The 19,583-nt window shown below is 43.9% G+C and overlaps 1 protein-coding gene across 8 annotated transcripts; it reads left to right on the top strand.

The window, feature by feature from the left end:
* The first annotated feature begins 473 nt into the window (after positions 1 to 473).
* LOC121611164 (catenin delta-1-like) lies at positions 474 to 19,115 on the top strand. Of its 8 annotated transcripts, none has more exons than XM_041943551.1 (22): positions 474 to 793; positions 5,897 to 6,020; positions 7,067 to 7,230; positions 9,735 to 9,803; positions 9,916 to 10,035; positions 10,204 to 10,466; positions 10,810 to 11,091; positions 11,181 to 11,421; positions 11,531 to 11,753; positions 11,937 to 12,126; positions 12,241 to 12,358; positions 12,476 to 12,629; positions 12,864 to 12,881; positions 13,222 to 13,290; positions 13,550 to 13,677; positions 13,902 to 14,052; positions 14,252 to 14,444; positions 14,735 to 14,943; positions 15,162 to 15,203; positions 15,307 to 15,374; positions 15,584 to 15,689; positions 17,332 to 19,115. In XM_041943551.1, exons 3-21 carry the CDS (start codon positions 7,072 to 7,074, stop codon positions 15,641 to 15,643), a joined length of 2,757 nt encoding a protein of 918 aa, XP_041799485.1. In that variant the 5' UTR covers positions 474 to 793; positions 5,897 to 6,020; positions 7,067 to 7,071; the 3' UTR covers positions 15,644 to 15,689; positions 17,332 to 19,115. The 8 variants fall into 8 exon arrangements, with proteins under 8 accessions (XP_041799485.1, XP_041799490.1, XP_041799487.1 ...); XM_041943552.1 differs by lacking the exon at positions 474 to 793 and adding an exon at positions 1,230 to 1,350; XM_041943556.1 differs by lacking the exon at positions 7,067 to 7,230 and having other exon boundaries at positions 476 to 793.
* Positions 19,116 to 19,583: the final 468 nt, after the last annotated feature.

The raw sequence follows: 19,583 nt of genomic DNA, 5'->3' as shown, positions 1-19,583 counted from the left end.
TAAACACCAATAGATAGGAATGTGAATATAAATACAATAATTACTGCAAGAGCTGTGGAATTCAGACACGCAGTTTAACATTGGTGGTGCTTTAGAGTCACAGTCATGCAGTGATCCCTCATAAAAGGTCAGCGGTCAAACATGAGTCATATAACTCAAGTGATTGCAGAAGCTGTTCACCATCAAGCTATTTACTGATCAGGCACATGCGGAGGATGTGATGGTCACTGTTAATGTTTTTATGTGCCAACAGTCCTGTCGTGTTGGTGTGGATTGCAGTTGTTGTACTTCCCCAAGAAATGCTGCTTCCTCTCAGGCTATTGTTCTTGGGCAATCAATGACATCAGTGTGTATGGGAGGGAGAGGGAGCGATAGACGGAAATAAATGGGAGGAGAGAGGAGGCGGTGGGAGGTAGCCTGTTTATTCTACGCCTGTAGCAGAATTTAAATCCCCCTACTCCCCTGTAATGGTCACGGGCTTGCTCATATCAGTCCGTGTTTGTATTATCTTGGCAGTAATACAAGGGCTTTATTCCCTGTAAGGCTACGGGCTTCTGAGCGTCTGGGTCTGTCCAGAAACTTGTGACAAACACCTGTATGAGAAGAGGAAGTCCGTGTGCGCCGTCTTTACGGTAAAGCCGCTGGTTGATCCCGCCCTCTCTTTGATAGAAAACTCGGTGATGTCGCTTCGTCTTTAACGAGCTTGACCCAGAACCCAGGGAAGGAGGGGGAAAGAGAAAACACTAAAAACGGAATAGTCTGGAAGGGGTCGGGGCAGGCTTTCCACGAGCAGGTGAGTCAGTTTATAAATGTTACCAGATGGTTGATATAGCAGGGGGCGCATTTTTCCCCCCGAGATAGTGGGCGCACTGCAGCGTTGGCAAGGAGTGGTCACATCATCGACAGATCAAGCAACACTACTCTCATAGGCTAATGTTAGCCAACTGTGCTAACGTTAAAAGTTCATACCGTGACCCGCTGTCCCGTAGCCTACCGTGCACACCGTTATAACCGATTTAAAAGAGTAATTGATGCCAATTGCGAAAAGAGGGAACACCGTCTAAATTAGCTTAAAATGCCGCTTAGCGGAACACACGCTAACTCCAGCGTCTTGCGGCTAATCTGTTTGCTATGCTAACGCTAGCCTGGTTGTTGGCACCACTCTCCGACGGTTATGTGGGTTATTGTGATGCTAACGTAGCAAGACAGCCAAACCAGGTCATAGGGGTGCTGAGCGAGCATTCTAGCCAACTGGGCTGATTTGATCTCCAACATTGTCATTTATCTGGGCAGTGGCGTTAGCAAAACCACCGAGTAACTCGCTGCTCAAATACGCGAGTCTTTGTTCGTGTGAGTACATTTTATACGTCGTATTGTTACTGCCTCTGTGTTTAGCTAATGTAGCCAGCGCTGCTGGTCGCTCGTGCCCTAGATTGCTGTATAAACGTTAGCAAATCAATTCCTGACAGTCTGTGGGATTTTGCTGGATCAGGGAAATACTAACTGCTAATGGCTCCAGATGGTTGGCGACAAGGTCTGGTAGGAAGGTGAGGTTTTAGTGTTCAACAGGGGATACAAACTGACATGATAACGTGACGGTCAGGCGGGTTTACACTGGAGTGGACTGGGTTTGGTTCCCTAACGTTAGTATTTACTGTGGTTAGACTCAGCTACCGCTGATGTAGTCTTGTCTCGTTTTTAAGCGTCTTTCTGTCGGAAGCACTTTTATCAGTTTAAGCAGATAAGTAGATTTCATCACCTCGACGCTTATTATTGGGAAGAAGCGCAAGAAGCGCAGGAGAGAAGAGTGTAGTTTAAGGAAATTGGAAACATCGCCACTTGTTTGACTATAGGTGTAGCTGTGCGTTGAGCCTGTTTTGTGTATTTGAATCTGTTTTAAGGGTGGTGGTCTTCCAATTGCAGTCTCTCACACGGGCCTGGGATTTTGAAGTTTGTTGGCTGGTGAACCTGTTAGGTGGGTCCTGTGTAAACTTGTTTTGGTAGGAAAACGCCTGGGTGGGGATAACTGTCAGTTTGAGCGTGAACAATTGAACTGGCTTTTTTTCTCATCAACTTTGGTTTTATGCAGGCACACATTGCAGTGTTGGTTAAGTGGCTTTCCTGTGGGCTTTCGGACTGTCCTGCTTCATGTTTATACAATATGTGTGCAGGTGTCACTGGGACAGGGCTCTAGCTGAATTAATATGCTGCAGGTGCCACCACTAATAACACCATGTGTGAACATGAACAGCCATGTAATTGTTTGACTGTTGATGCATGCTCCCAGTGCCGACTGCAATTGTGTCTGCTCTCTTGAGGTGTGCAGGTTAATCCACAGAGGGTCTAACCTGTGTTTGTCTGTGCGTGCACGTTAACATCATGTGTGTATGTGTTAGGAGGTAAGTGGATTAGTGGGCTAAAGCTTCAATCCCATTACAAGCCACGCTCATCTTAAACCAGTGCTGGTGGCATCACACTGACTTATCAGCAAACTGCAGTGTGTGTTACTTCGAGATGCGTGAACAGATGTGCATTTTGCAGTGGATGTGTTGTTTCAGTGGGAGTTTTTGCTGCTGGTGGCAGGTGTAGGCGCTTATTGCATTAACCCAAGTTTCATTAAGTCGACAAAGGCCTTATTGTTGGTTACATGTGTGTATGATAACAGATGTCTTCTGACAGGGTTGAGTGAGTCATGCTGACTGATGGCTGCAGAATCAGATGGACATGTGTGACTCGTGGTGTGTCAGGGCTCGGTCAGATGTTTGAGTAGTGTGTGTATGTTGTTGACCCTAAGGTACTGTGTTTGACATTTTGACCATTGTTGCCGTCAGAACAGAACTCATAACGTTCTCTGTGCACTCTTGTTCCCTCACTCTTTATAGATGCACACTTCTTATTGGGCATACAAAGTCCATGTATTGTAGTGAGTGAAGGCTCAGGATCAGCATGCATGTAAAAATGGTTGTGTCCATTCATAGTTTCCTTACAATTTCTGTTCTTTTGCTCATTCCTTGGAGTGGAGTTACATTCTTGATTAAATGTCATAAAATAGTGACAAATTTCCCAGAGCACAAGGTAACATTGATCTTGTTTCAATAAATACACCCAAACCCAAAGATAATCAATTAACTATCATAGAGGAGTAAGACCAATTGTGTCAGCGCTTTAAAAAGCACAGGTATGTGGGTATCTGTTAGAACAAACCAGAATTGAGTAATTTATTTAAAAAAAAATCTGTGTGTGTGATGCCTCAGCTATGCAGGGTCACAGAGATAGCTTCTGAAAGTTAATGAAAGCAGAACTGAAAACATCATATAGAGAACAATATAATGGGAAGTGGTTTGTGGTCCTATGATCAGCATATTGACCACCGGGGATTTTCACCACTCAAATACCTACTATGGTTGATGTCAACCAACCGTCAGTAGGTGGTTTATTTAAGTGGTGCATCATATAGGCTCTCATGGTTTTGTGCACGAGGCATTCTGTTGAGGAAATTTTTTTAGTGAGCTTAAGTAGCCGCTGCGTCCCTTTACACATCTCTGATGTCGATTCCAAAACATCCTGTTTCTCAGGAAGTGGGTGAGAGGGGAAAGGGGAGGGGATTGCCAATTGGACTGCACTGATTGTTTTCATTGTTCAACAAAACTCACTGCTGACTTTCAGGACCAAAACTAACAGCTGTGAAAGGGGGAAATGAGTGGAGGACAGAAGTGCAAAGAGTGAACAACCCACAGCCACAAAAAAATAGCCATTTTGAATATGTCCAATAATGTCCTCCTTGCTCTCCAGCTCTTTTCACACTTGCGTTCATGCTCCCAGTTGCACAAACTTCTTTTTGTTCCACCAACCTCCCGGACTGACAGCTGCAAATTCCCTCCTGGTTCCTGTTAAAACACACACACACTTACAATCACATTCTCAAGTACACTTGCCAAGATTTATCAACCGCAGTTTATAAATCATCCTGTATGAATGACAGTTGTGCTCATTAGTGAAACATGATAGCCCCAGCATGTACCATATTAATGATGATTATTCCCTCCATCAGGGATGGGATTAGGAGCATGACAGTGTTTACATGTGACATAAGGTTATGGAAAGATGGCAGATGAGAATAGATTTGGTTAGTTGCATTTGGATAATTGGAAATACTACAACAGTACAGTAAACTCAGATCTCTAAAAGATTATTAGCCAGTGTCCTGCTAAGGTTTTACAGTGGATGAGTGGGTGGGCTGCTGTGCTCATTTGGCAGTGAGACAATCTTAGGAATGCAAGATTAGCTTTTATCTTGTATTCAGCACTCCTTTCTGAATCTCTACCCCACTTTTTTTTGCTCCAGTTTACCCTCTCGCTCCCCTATCTGGCTTTCACTTTGTTTTATTTGTTTGTACCCGTCTGTCTGTCTCTCTGTAGCGGATAATATCAGCCCTTGTCCTGGCTATGACCATATATAGGCATGTGTGGTACAGCACAGCAGTGTGTGATTTGCCCAGGTGGGAGGTTATGGCTCTGGGGCGCCACAGCCACTAAGCAAAAGATGGTGTGTGCGAATGTGTGTATGTGACATCATGTCTTCCTGTCAGTCTGCCTTATCCTGAATGCAAATCCTGGTTTTGGTTTTCACAAATTCCTCTCTCTTGTGAAATATACTTCAGCCACTCCTCATTTTCTCATCAGGCCATCCCACTTTCCTCCCTTTTTCCCACACTGGGCACACCCCAAACTGGGATTTTTTAAAATAATCAGTGTCATATATGCGTTTGTGTGTGTTAGTCATTTATTTGACTGACGTGCAGAAGCAGATGGTGCCATTGCATTGGCTTCATTTTATCAGCGAAATGGTGTCGTAATAGTCTGTCCATGAAACGGTGATATCATGTCTCTCCTCCTTTTCTTTTTTCTGTTTGCACAATCTAATGCAGGTGAAACTGTGAGTCATTCATCACGATCTCTCCACTTGAACTCATTATACATATGCTTTTGATTTGTTAACCCCCTAGCTGTCCTGCACACAAACACCTGCTGCCTGAAATGTAAATGCAGGTCCCTGTTTGTTCCCGAAATTACTGTGAACTGAACTTACACTCTCAAGAGTGTGTCTGTGCATGTTGGCTAGACAGAGAGAGACATTGAGAAACTGAAATTTGGTAGCCCCTCCTCTACCTTGTCTGACCGGTCATGCAGGTGTCTGTGTGTGTGTGTGGCAATGCCTGGGTTTATTCACCTTTGAAGCCAGGCCTGATGGGGAGCCGGGCTGCTGCAGCAGAAGCTGTATCAACAGATAAGAGGATCTGAGTCTCCACTTGTTTAGCTCTGATATAACAATGTCCTTCTCTTAGAGTACAGCCAAGATAACAAAGAGACGTTGGGGGAGGGATGAAAGGCAGTTAAGTTGAAAGAACAAGAGTAGCGGACTGACAGAGTTGGGCCAGAGGTAGATGCAGACTGATTAGAGAGAAGAAAGGCTGCATGGAAAAAAAGAAAAAGGCATGGTTAAACTGGTGAATAAAGGGATGAGTTGATAAGAGAACATATGGTTCTCAGAAGATGTTACTATCTTTAAACCCCAGTTTCTTTTTATGCTGACAGTCGATGTTCTCTGGCCCAGAAAGAGCTGCAGGTTGGTCAACTTCCCGCAGCAAGCTGCCATGCACAGGCCAAATGTTGAGTAAATACAGGGTGTGTCTAAAGGCTGGAGCTACTGTATGCCTCTTGCTGTGTTTTTCCGCACACAGAGCAAACACAACCCCGTTGACACTCTTGTACGGTATTCTCACTATGTTGCTGTTTTGGAAAAACGGAGGTGCCTTCATTCTTCACTTACATATCTCTGTCTCCTTCTCCTTGTTATTCTCTTCCCTCCACCTCTTTGACTTTCTCTCTCTCTGCAGTCCATTCCTCCCTGTTTCTGGGCTTGGTGGTTCAGTGACCTTCTACCCATGAGCAACTAGAGCTCAGCCTCTGACCTTGGCGTGATCTCTCACCTCTACTACCAAACCACGCCCACAGGTGAAGGTGTGTATTTCTAATTTTCTGTGCAATGAGCTTTGAGACTTAGTGTGTCTGCTCTGTTGTGTGTTCTTAGTGCTTCAACCATAAAGACAAGTATGCAAATCTCCTTGGATTGAGTGTTGTGTGTTGAGCGTCCTCTAAAAACTATAAGGGTGCTAAAATATTTTGTTTGTGTTTGTTTCTTCTGGTGTGGCATGTGAGACGGTCTCGCAGATGACTCCTCCATGCTTGCGTTAAGTGGTAATAATTATTGATCTGCATGTAGGGGTGATGATGTTGACAAATGTAATACTGCAATAACTTCCTTCACATTATCGTGATCAATATTTTGCAATATTTACGATTGATGCAGTAACCAGGGTTTAAAGGATCTGACTCTCCTCCGTCATCACTACCTACTCCTGCTGTCTTATATTGTGTCTTCTGTCAGACCTGAATTATGCTTCTGGCACTAATTGGATTTATAATTATTCTGCTGTATTTTCTTTTCACACTAGCACCACCCTGGAGTGAATTCACTGTATTTACAGTTGGCATTTAACGTGCTTCTTGTGATATAGGTTTTATTAGGACTGATGTGGTCAGGTATTGCAAAAGGCAGTATGAAATTTGAGCAAGTCAGCTAGCTTTCAAAGTCTCTGCGGGGAAAAACTTCAGTGAATGAGTCAGTACCCCGTGACGGGCTTTCAATGGCATTGATACACACGAGAGTTCAGAGTAAGTCTTGAGTTGTCTTGAGTTTCAACCAGAAACCTGTCTTTACAGGTGACTGCTGTGTATTCATTATTGTGATCTGCTGTTGCGCCATCCGTACAGTGCCAGCAGATTTCCAAGAAGGCATCTCAACCTATGTCACCAAACAGAATCTGTTAGCAGATAAATCAGATAAAATTCTTCTAAGTATCAGCCCAGAAAAATCTGCATCCACCACATCTTGCTGTAGAGGTGTGTCTGTTTTTGTTAGGCAAGTCTCCCTGTGCTGTAGTGGGTTCAAGGCTGTATGGATGTGTGTAACGCCGCCCCCCCTCTTTCCCCTTGGGGCCATGTAGTGTGTATGGAGCAGTGTGAGAGCGCAGCGGCTCTGCTGGAGTCGGTCAGGGAGCAGGAGGTGCAGTTTGAACAGCTGACCCGGGCGCTGGAGGAGGAGAGGAGGAGAGTGGGCCTCCCTGCCACCAGCCCCTCGGCCCTGGGTCGCCCCCTCCCTCACACACAGGTAACAATCCCCAACAAACCCCAACATCTCCATCCAGAGTCTCTCGAAGGCCATTTCTTTCACTTGTCATCCAATCCGTGGATCATCATTTCCTCCATCCAAGTTTTCTCCCTATGACATCCATTCATCCATCATTCGTCCCTTCTCTGCCTCTGCCTCTTCTCCACCAGCGCTCAGCCAGTTTGTGTCTGTGATGTTTTGCGTGCATCATCATTAAATACCTTTCTTAATTTCACCTAAGTCTCAGTTTCAGCCCACATCTGCAAATATATCAGTCCCTTTTTGCACATAGTTCCACTCATTTTAACATGCCTGAGATGCTCGTCATGACACACTTTCAGCATGCCATCACTGTCACTCACCAGATACACACTGACACGCACGGCTACACCTTTCGTTGGCCCCTGATGTGGAATCTCAGTCATTTTCCTCTCTGTTCCAGCATGTCATGTTATGGAATGCGGTCATTTGTCATGCATGTGTTGCATAGTCCTGCATCCGGTGTGGTTTCCTCTTCATCGTGAATAATTGTCGTTTTATTTTCATTCAAGTCACTCACTGTAATTTATTACCCCTGTTTTTTATGCTGTATACTATGTATTCTTTTGCATGCAGTTATCTTTTGTATATTGAACGTCCATGATATTGCAAGCACCTTGATGAAATTAAGTAATGAAATCGCTAGTATTTGTCTCTGCTGCATTATATGTGTTAGGATAGGGCGACATCCACCATCAGTTTATGCAAATGTGTCTACCATCTGATGTTTTGAAAGAGTTGCAGCTAATTCATTTTTGCTCTTGATTAATGTGCTGATTATTTTCTTGATAATTTGCTACACTTTTTAGGTCTATAAAATATCAGAAAATCCTGTTAAAATTTCCCAGAGCGAAAGTTGACATCTTCAGATAGCTTGTTTTGTCTGACAAATAGTCCAAAACCCAAGATATTCAAATCTGTACCACAGAGAACTAAGAAAACCAGAATATATTTACTTTTGAGCAGTCAAACAGGGAATTTTGGGGACTGTGTAGCAAAATGATTAATCGATTATCAAAATAGTTGCTGTTTCTTTTTCTGTTTGATAAATTGACAGATATTTTCAGCTCTAACACCTGTTAATACCACAGTAACTGTCACTTTGCTATCTCTTTGTTGTTTTTGACCAGTGTGGGCAACGTTGCAAGTAATTGATTCGGATTGCTGGTTATTATATCTGGAAATGGTTTCAATTGATTTTCAGGATATTTAATCATGATTGTCATCTACGTCTATTTTTAAGGTGAAGATTAGCTAAGCTGAGAGTTTTAAGACTTTGACTCTGTTGTTTTGTCTACAGTTAATCCGGTTGGACAAGGTCTTAACTGATGCCTTCTTGTCCCATTTTGTTGTATCTACTGAAAGACTTGGCTACAGCATAGTAAACTTTGCCTAGCTTCCTGCAGGCTTGGAAGAACAATCAAAGTAGAGCATCATTTTGCTCTCCGGTAACACCAAAGGTCAGGCGACGCCATACTCAGGTTGCCATTTTAATACATTTGTACACTGACTGATTAGACTTGTTTAAAATGTGTTCTAAATATTTTCCTTTCAAGGGCTTGCTGACATAGATTAGATGTTACGTTCTGTCTCTTTGAATCCTTGGAAGTGACTTGTTATTTGATGTGTGTGGCAGCTGGAGGATGAAGGCTAAGGAATTTGTGTTTTTGGCCTTGCTGGCCCTAACTATATGTTTTATCTCTAAAGCTATTAATGATGATGATACTCATGCTTTGCCAGCCTCGCAGTCTGTATATTTCTACAAAACCATGACAGAGTTGTTGGTAAGGACCAGCTGGAGAGGAAGTGTGCCCTTCTCCATGTACAAGCCGCGTCTGCACGTCTCATTGCTTTTTGATAACAGCCCTGCCTCCTTGTGGACATAATAGAAAGTGCAAAATGACATGTCACTGCAAATTATGTGTTTGATGAGGTTTATAAGATTGTTTTCTCTTGCACCAGTCAGTGGTGTCACAGGATTGCTACAGCCGATAGTAACTGTTGGTGTTGGAGCGGTTGCTGGGAAAGATTTCCAAAGTAGCCTAATTATGCAGTGACTCAGCTCGAGGCCATTGCTTTTAAGTGTGACAGTAAATTGCATAAAAGTGAGTGTTACACAGGATTAGGTTGAAATGTGTAAGTCATACAGTGTGACAGTCATTGATTATGTAATAGAGTAAAGCAGGAGGAAGTAGGGTGTGAGGGTGAGTGGCTGCATTCCAAAATGTCCTCCCTCATGTCTGGCAGTGACTCACAAACCAAAGACACACTGGGACACTTTGGTCAGCACTGAATGTGCTTCAGCGGCAGTAATATCATCTGGGTGGCTGTGAGACAGACGACTGCAGAAAGACGACAGAGAATCATGCCTTGATCCTCATTTTATGTGTTATTGCAGCAAAAGTGTATGATATTTAAAATTTTTACATTACATATTTCACAGTTAGCTTTCTGTTTTATCCCAGAACGGGCGTTTAGGGGATGCAGACATAGAACGACTGAAACTGACCGACTCATACATAAACGGCACACAGGTATGTGCTTTTGTGCAAAGTTTGACATGTAAATATGGTTATTTTTCATGCATTTATACATTTAAGTGCCAGTGATTTAAAAATGTAAATGTGTGCTGTGTCTCTGCTACAGTACAGAATGGTGGACCCTGCACACGGCGCTCTCGATGAGAGCTACACACCAGAGGACGACTCCCAGGAAGTACACTCAGTCTTTTCTGATGAGGGAACCACACGACGGTCAGACAATGGGGTAAGAGATGTGACACATGCACAATATCATCAGGCTTCCTCCAAAATGTAAAAATCAACTGGGTGGTTAAATTTAATGCTACAGCTCCAAGGATCTTGTGCCATTCGTTTGTTATTCCTTTACCATGAACATATTTGAATAAATCACTCCCATCTCGCTCTCCCATAGATGAAGAAACCAATCTCACGCACAGTTCTGCCATCTGACTCGATGTCTATTGACGGAGGTTTGTCGGTGTCCGGTATGGGTGGCTACAGCGCCACACTGGACCGCCCTTACAGGCAGCCTGGAGCAACAGACTACCCCACGGCCACAGTGCCAAGAAACTACCACTACGGTCCCGTTGGGGGTTACGATGACTACCGGGGTGGCCCACCGTCAGAGGCATACACCAGCCTTAGCAGGGGCTCACACATGGACGACCGCTACAGGTAGAACACACCTGCATAGGAGTGCTGTGATGTTTTCTAGAGTGTGATTGTTGTTCAGACATTCTGAGATATGTCTTTACGGACAGTTCATCATTAAAAGCCAAACTGTAGTTTTTGGTTTTTATGAGTGGAGACAGAAGCTAAATCCCTGTTCTGCTCTATCAGCACGTGACACATTTGTACATCTTGCTCACAAACTGTTTTACAAGGTTAATGAATACATGCTCTATCCATGGTTGAACCATTTGAACGAGAAGTTGAGTCCCTGATTATTGCTGTAAAAACAAGACCTGGACTGCAACTGATTTTAACAACGCCGTCTGTCATTCCCTTCTTTCCCCAGGCCAGTCGATGGCTACAGGACCCTGGACTCAGGGTACCGGGCCCCAAGCCGTCAGCAGCTTGACCCGTATGCAGCCCAGCCCCAGGTGAGCCGGGGAATGAGGGCCCTGGGCTCGGCATTGGAGATGCGGTATGGCCAAGGCCACTATGGTCTCGAGGATGACCAGTGTAGTGTGGGATATGATGACTATGGCATGGGGCCTCCACCCATGCACCCTGGAGGCTACGGTACCATGCCACGCCTGGGACCCGGTGCTGGGGGTATGGACAGACGAAGACTCAGGTAAAACACATGCCGTGTTTTGCATCTTTCAGTCTGACCATGTAGGTGTGCAACATAGCTGACTGATGTTCTCCTCCTGCAACGTGCAGAAGCTGTGAGGATACTTTGGATGGTGACATGGTAGGAGTTGACCCTTATGCCTGGGGCGTTCCCATGACGATGGAGAGGGGGAGCATGGCTTCACTGGACAGCACGCTAAGGAAGGGTCCTCCCACTTCATGGAGACAGCCGGAGCTGCCGGAGGTCATTGCCATGTTGAACTATCGCCTGGATCCTGTCAAGACCAACGCTGCCGCCTTCCTCCAGCATCTCACATTCAAAAATGACAAGGTGAAGCAATGGTCATTTTCAAATGCAGAATAACAGTGCTTACCAAATATTTATCTTTTGGTTTTGTTGCGTTTTGGCGAATCATTGATGTGCGTGTGTGTGTGTTTAGGTTAAATCAGAGGTGCGTCGCCTGAAGGGCATCCCAGCATTGGTGTCACTGCTGGACCACCCTAGCAAGGATGTGCACCACTCAGCCTGTGGAGCACTAAAAAACATTTCATATGGGAGAGACCAAGACAACAAGATTGCCATCAAGAACTGCGATGGAGTGCCTGCTCTGGTCAGGTTACTGAGAAAAACCCGCGACCAGGACCTCACTGACACTATCACAGGTATCAACATCATATGATGTTTGTATAGATCTTTTTTTTTTTTTTTTTTTTTAATCTAAGACAGTTCAGGGACAAAACAAATCTGACTTTTGTGGGCTGCTGTATGATTCATTCATTACTTATATCCCATTATTTTAATAATTTCTCTTTTAGATAGTAACAGTATTTATTCTATCGTCCCAGGCACCTTGTGGAACCTCTCATCCCACGACTCCGTAAAGATGGAGATCGTGGACCACGCCCTGCACGCCCTAGCCGACGAGGTGATTGTTCCGCACTCCGGCTGGGAGCGAGGGAGCAACGGAGAGGAGAGCTGCAAACCACGCCATCTGGAGTGGGAGACCGCCTTGACCAACACAGCTGGCTGCCTTAGGTACGCATGGAATCGATGGATGGAAAGCAGAGGAAGTCCAAGGAGGAGAAAAAGAGACTTATTTTGAGAAGAAAACATGCAATTATGTGTTTAACGTCCCTCTCTCACCGACAGGAATGTGAGTTCAGAGCGCAGCGAAGCCAGGCGAAAGCTCAGAGAATGCACGGGAATGGTGGATTCACTCATGTACATTGTCCAATCACAGATCAACCGCAAAGATGTGGATAATAAGGTGATTAAGTCTTTATCTTTATCTTTGTTTCTGTTTAAAATTGCATGAAACCAAAGAACCTTTATTCCTCTGTACTTATCTTTGATCCTGTTGTCTCCTTTTCTTCCCTTCCTGCAGTTGGTGGAGAACTGTGTCTGCCTCCTGAGGAATCTGTCCTATCAGGTTCACCGTGAAGTCCCCGGCAGCGAGCGCTATGCAGAGACCACGCCCCTCAACCAGGGGCCGACTCCTGCTAACAAAGGCGGCTGCTTTGGCTCTCGAAAGGGCAAAGGTCAGTGACAGACAGCTATCGCAGCCAAGAGTCGCACTGTGTCTGAGATTTGCTGTTGAATGATGGACAGCTGCTGGTGGGTTTGAGCTTGTTGGTGGCGGACGCACCTGTCGCTGTTTTTCACACTCTTACCACTGTCTCCACCCTTTTCCTCTTCTCTCTCCCTCCTCCTACCTTTCCCCCATCTTTCTTCCCACCCTCCTTCACTTTCTCCTTTCTCTCTGCTGTGTTTAGATGAGTGGTTTTCCAAAGGTAAGATTCTCCTCTTGGCGTTCAAAGTGAACCTTTGAAACTATTGACCACTCTCGCATCGGTCATTTTACTAACGCAGAATAATACTTCACTGCAGAAAGAGCAGCGTGTTGAGTTCACATCCAGTTCATGAGCATGAGCATGATCACCTGATGTCACGCCCACGGCATTGCATGTCTACAGTGCTTGTTCCACTGGTTGCATGGTCTCATTTCACATGACAGCGTAGAGGCCTGAGGATAACCGATTGCTCATCTCAGCCAACTTCACATAATCCACATTACTTCTTCAGCTCAGTCTTTCATGTTTGCTCTGTTTTTATTTGATTTTTTCGCTGCAGCAAAGAAGGATGGAGATGATGGCAGTGGAGATCAGGTTGACATTCCAAAGAGGACAACACCTGCCAAAGGTATGCACATCTCTTTTCTCTTCAAATCATTTCTCAGTGATTATGCTTGGAGTAGCACGTTTGTATTTATAAGTACAAATCACTCAAAATGTAAACAACATGTGTACTGATAAATTACATTCAGTCACACAGATAAACGGTCAGAATACCAGGTCTAACTGTTACAAGTAATTTTTCGTATTGTTTTTACAGTAACTTTATCCAGCACAATTGTTGAAGTTTGTCAAACTAACGCCTCCTCTCTTTGTGTCGACTTAAGGTTACGAGCTGTTGTTCCAGCCGGAGGTGGTTCGTGTTTACACGTCGCTGCTCAGAGAGAGCAAGAACCCCTCGGTGCTGGAGGCTGCTGCCGGCGCCATCCAGAACCTGTGTGCTGGCCGATGGACTGTTAGTACCATTTCTTCACAAACTGAAACTCTGCTGTTGAAAAAAGAGGAGATGAAATCTTAGTGTTTTCAGTCTCAGTTTTAAGCCAAATCTGTGTATTTTTAAAAGTAGATTTAACCTGATTAATCAGTCTTTGCAAAGTTTGTGTTGTGTTATGAAGTTACAGGAATGAAAGTGCTGTCTATATAATAATCATGAGTCCTCTCTATCTGCTTGTTCTTCAGTATGGTCGGTATATCCGGGCCACGGTGCGCCTGGAGAAGGGCCTCCCTATGATGGCAGAGCTGCTAGCTCATGGCAATGACCGTGTGGTTCGGGCAATGTCCGGAGCCTTGAGGAACCTCGCCATCGACAACCGTAACTGCGAACTGCTCGGTAAGGATGTTGGATTGTATACCCAAATGAGCTAAAAATACTCTATATATTAAATGATATACTTACACTTCTCTTTTGCTGGATATTGTTCGGATGTCCCAAACGCAATATTCAGTGCACTTTGGGTAGCGTGCGTGATACTGGATGTTTGCATTTGTGTCTCCAGAGATTTTCTTACCTCACCGTCCTTGTCCTGCAGGTTTGCATGCAGTGCCTCACCTTGTGGCCAACTTGCCTGGAGGCCAGAGTCAGTCTGGGCGCGCCCTGTCAGAGGAGACAGTGGTGTCTGTACTGAGCACGCTCGCTGAGGTGCTAGGCAACAGTCTGGAGGCAGCAAAGACCCTCCGAGCCTCGCAGGGCATTGAGAGACTGGTGCTTATTAACAAGGACGGGTAAGTGTGTTCTGTAAAGTAGGCTAAGGATATGCAAGTGCAGAAATAGTGCTTTCAGTTGTTTCTAGCTATGAATGCAGCTTGTTGCAAACCATCATAAGCATTACATGTAGAACAGTGTTTTTATGATCCTAAGACAGATAAAATACATGCTCTTGCAGCTTTTGTTATGGCACCACCCTTGCAAACAAGTGCACGAAGAACCCTGAATATAATGATATAACCCTGACTATGTAATATCCAAACACGTTTGTGGTAAATGTGTGTACATGTCTTTGCGTGTCCTACAGCAAGCGCTCTGATCGTGAGGTGCGGGGGGCCGGCCAGGTGCTGCAGCTCATCTGGGCCCACAAAGAGCTGCGCCGGCCGTTGGAGAAAGATGGCTGGAAGAAGACGGACTTCATGGTCAACCTCAACCCCAACAGCACCACCACCAATGGCCCGAGCACCAGAGCCAACGGCACCTACGAGGACAGCACCACGCCACTGCTGGACAGAGGTCAGTGTGCAAGAAATCATTTCCCAATTCTGCATTTCCAAAAAGTTCTGGTGACTCAAGGTGATAGAGGCAAGACTAATTTTACTATATCAAGAAACGTCATGACGCTCAGTGTGTTTTACATCAGCAGCTGATAGTTGTGTTTTTAGCCTTGTGTATATGTGAAGCTTGATGTGTCGATTTTGTTTAACTTGTGACTCTGTTTTGCTTCATCTTAGGAGAAAAGAGGGACATGATTCCACTAAATGACCTCGGCCCTGGTTAGTACATTTATCATCACTGCTTTTTATCGAGACAGTTTTATAGAAAATGTTTATTCTTGTCGTATATTGTTTCTCATTCCTGTCATCTTCTTTCCCTCAGAGGCCTACTCTACACTGGACCAGAGGGAGAGGAGACACACTCTGGATGAAACCACAGACACTTTACCGGTACTTTAAATCATCCTCACATATTCTCACATGCTGGATTGCTCACATAACTAACACTAACCCATAATCTCCTGCACCACTAGGAATATTTCCTGACTTTAACCTTTTGCCTTTGGCAGCCTTTATAACTTCACAATTACTGACATTTTTCTTTTCTCACACTCACTTCCTCTCCCTCTCTTCTCTCTCTCTTTCTCTGGTTGTCTCAGCGAGGGGTGTATGGGGGCAGAAAGGGTTCCTTGCCCCTGCTGGACTCCTACGATGGTTAGCCCCCCCCCCCCTCCCCTCTACCCTCCCTCTGCATGTAACAGCATGGTATGTCCAACTCACCTCTCGTCCTGCATGGACTCTATGAGCTCCTGTGTCTCTTATAACTTCAAACCCGCAGTGAAACCTGGTCTCTGTCTCTGATGGTGTACTGAAACACTGGTTGAGGTCTACTGTGTTGATATTTAACGATATGATACCCTGATGTGATGTGTACATGCTGGTATAGTATGCTGCAAGGTGCTCCTTGTGCGTTGTGGTCCACACAGTCCATCACTGTAGACATGAACCCAAGGTTTATAATTAAGGTTCAGATCCTCAGAATAATAGCTGTAGTTTGTGCAGTAGTGTTGTCACTATACCAGAACTTTGACTTTGATACCAGTGCTTATTTTAGTATAAAAATATTATAACTACTACAACACGATTAAACATACTGCAGCCTAAATACTTGTGTAAACAAACTTTCCTTGAACAGCTTTGTAAGTTTTGTGAAAGGGCTTTTGTGTGTCTTTCAGTCTTAGTGGACTTTCAGATACTTTTGAGAGATTTAATCCAGGATCCAGGCGTAGCTCTCCTGTTGTTGCCTGTTGCCAGTGTTGTAGGCATTTCAGTGCACTCTTGTGGCTTTGCAGGGCATTACAACATGTGTGCCAGAATAGATGCAGGTTTGATGCGTTTGATTGGATTTCTTTGTCGTGTTTGAGAACTGTCATCTTAATCCCTGCTATGGTGTAACTTTATCGGTTTGAGAATCAGGATTAAATAAGAAAATCATCTTAGAAGAATGATTAACTGAGATTTTGGAGAAAGTAATCAGTTCAAGTACTTGTATTTATAAGCAGTGCTGCAGAAGGTATAATAACAATCCATTCTGGGTTTCTGTTATCTGGTAATTACCGTGTTTTTACCAGGAAAATCTGTTGAAGTTGAACATATTAAAATCTCTGCAGTCATAATATCCGGTGCAAAGTAATTACCAGGTTAGCTGTGAAAATATTCTTGCCTTTACATGTTGGTTTCCCCTCCTGCGGCTCTCATATTTTCACATCTGACTTGGTGAATTCAGGGTTTATTTTGATCAAACCAGAGTTGGTGTGAGAGTTGGAACAGTGGAAAGACAAACCAAGAAGATTCTTGGTGTTTTGTTTTGTTTCTGTCGAATTTGAATAAAGTGTGTTTTACGATGATAAAATTACTGTTTCTTTAAATGGAGTCTGGTGGCATTGGTGAGAGCGATTGAGCAGCTGTTTCTAGTAAAACAGAAGGAATTTATTCTTTGACAAAAAGGTCTATCTATAGGAATCCTTCCCATAATGCCTTTCAGCGGCAAAAACAAACACTTTTAGTGGACATAACCCAGAGGGATTACATTGCAGCCTGTTTCACAGTTGAACACAACACTAACACAAAACATTTATCCCATCAGCATCTATAAGCTGATGTCTGGGATATGGATAGATTCATAGATTTAAACTACGTTAATTTTAATTTTATATTGGTATGTAAGTCTTATTGAACAACTGGTTATTGTGACAGCACTACTGTGCAGCGTGCCATACTTACCACAGAATGAGTCCTCGTGTTGCCTCCATGTTTAATGTGAAAACTACCCACATTGACTTTGCACATGTTTTTATGCTTGCATCTTTACTTGTTTTAATCGCTGTGTTTTGATCCGTTCCTCCAGAAAAACTGATAGTGTGCATCACCCAGACTGGGCCATCCCTGCCCTACCACTGCTACTGAGGAGAGAAGATCCAGATGCACAGACTCTCTCCCTCTCTCACCCCCCTCTTCCCCTCCCCTCCCCTCCCCTCCTCTCTTTCTCTCTATCACCACACAGATGGGATTAGAAGATGAGGGTTGGCATCCAAAGAAAGTGGCTGTGTTGCAGGCGAAACGTCTCATGCAACACGCACACGTACAGACATACACACCTACTTTTTACGAAGTCATTCAATTGTAGCAACAGAAATATATATTCCTTTTTTTTTTTATTATAATTCTTCTGTAAAGGCAATCACCTTTGTTGACAATCATTTAATTCTGGTGTTGTCATCCTGCTTGTTTTTGTTTTTTCTTTCTTTTTTTTTCTCGCTATTGTCAACATTTTGGTAAATTTTGTCAGGGTCGACACGTTGCTGCCAACACCCGCATCCTAACAATGAATTTGTACTTCTATGTAGGGTATATACTGTATATAAAAAGAAGAATGGGATGACTGCATTAGTTTTGGCTCATTAATTTAAATCGTCCCTTTACTGGGATCGTTGGGAGGTTGGGACGAGCCGGCGGACCGACGGCCGCCCTGTAGTTTGAGAATGTTGTTTATATCGGAGTTATTTTCCTGTCTAGAGTTATTTTCTCTCTGTTGGGACGAGCACAAGCGTAGACAAGAAAGGGCAGGTGTGTGTATATTTGTCATACAGTTAACCTGTGGCCGTGTGTGTGTGTGGGAAAAAAAGAATATGGACCTTGGAGTGAGTGTGTTTTTGTGTGTGCGTTTGTGTGTGTGTGTGTGTGTGTGCACAGACCAGACCCATGAGACCACATGTTGATTATTTAATCTGCTCATGTTGTTTTTATCTTGTGCTCCTCCACCTGTGACTAAACATCCTTTTCATGTACCAACTGCCTCTTTTTGTTTTTTATACCGTTTTTTTTTTTTTTTTTCTTTCTTCCCATGACAATTTGAGCTGCTGCGTTTTGACTTTTCTGTCTGGATTTAGTCGACCAGACCAGTACAGCACATCAAACTTGGTACTCAAATATGAAGCTGGGAACATAACACTAATAAACAACTAAAACATGACATCCTGCTTCAGAAAACTTTCCCCTACCTACTGTTACAGATTTACACTATACACACAAGCTTATTCTAAGCTAAGCTTCAGCTTATTCTTCTTTTAGAAAGCAACTATCACTTCAGGAGGATCTTCGGAGGAATTATCTCTACTTTAAAAAAAAAAAATCACTACTTGCTGTTTTTTTGTTCATATTAGCATTTTTGATGTGCTTAACTATGGGAGGCTTCTTCCCTCAGAGGAGACTCGAGTTTTAACAGACAGTTTGAGGACAGAAACTGACGCTTTCATTTAAGTTGGGAGTTGGACGAAAAGCACATTTTGTTCTATGATCCATTTGTTTTGACCTTTTTTTCCACTTTTTGTCTGGTTTGTTTGTGTTTTATTTCGGGTTTTGTATGTGTGGGAGCAGTGGGTGAGAGCATTATGCAAGTTGTTCAACTTTTTAGTCCCAGTTTTACCGCCGAGTTGTTTTTAAGGCAAAAGAGACCAATCATCTTTGTTTTTTTACTCTCCACACACAGTATATTTGTCATGTTGCCTATCCATGTAAAATTATGATGTACCATTCATACCTGCCTTGGCTCTGAGAAGTTGCTTTTTTCAGTAAAGTATGTAACTGGTAATACTGTTGTTTTTATAAATAAAGATCTTTTCTTAGACAAGATTTGGCGGCGTGTGATTTATTTGTGGTGAGGTGAGGAAGGACTGCTGTGTCATGTAGATAAACACGTCCAATTTAAGAGAGGCGGTCTGTCCGTCTGGGTAATTTCATCCCCTCGCTCTTATGAAGGCAAATGGCAAAGGCACAAACCTGACACTATGTCAGATATTCACTTTCTAACATCACTGTGCTCCATTGGGCTTGTTTTGTTGATGCTCTGATTATCAAAGCCCTCAAACTGCACTCCGGCCTTATCTCCATGCCTGCATAAAGCCGATCAGCCTTCAGACGTGATGCACCGTTAAAGACTTTTAAGCGATGACATTTTCAGCTTCGCTGTTGTCTCCGGTTTCACATGCTGACAGGGAAGAGCCGTCGTGTGTGCGTATGTTTTTTCAGCTTCCAGACATGTCGAAGGAACACACAAGGGTTGTATGAGGACGTGAAAGTGTCTTGGCATTTCCAGTATGC

This window comes from Chelmon rostratus, chromosome 9 (genome assembly GCF_017976325.1).
Source record: "Chelmon rostratus isolate fCheRos1 chromosome 9, fCheRos1.pri, whole genome shotgun sequence".
Lineage (NCBI taxonomy): Eukaryota > Metazoa > Chordata > Actinopteri > Chaetodontiformes > Chaetodontidae > Chelmon > Chelmon rostratus.
This window is presented reverse-complemented; position numbering and strand designations above follow the sequence as displayed.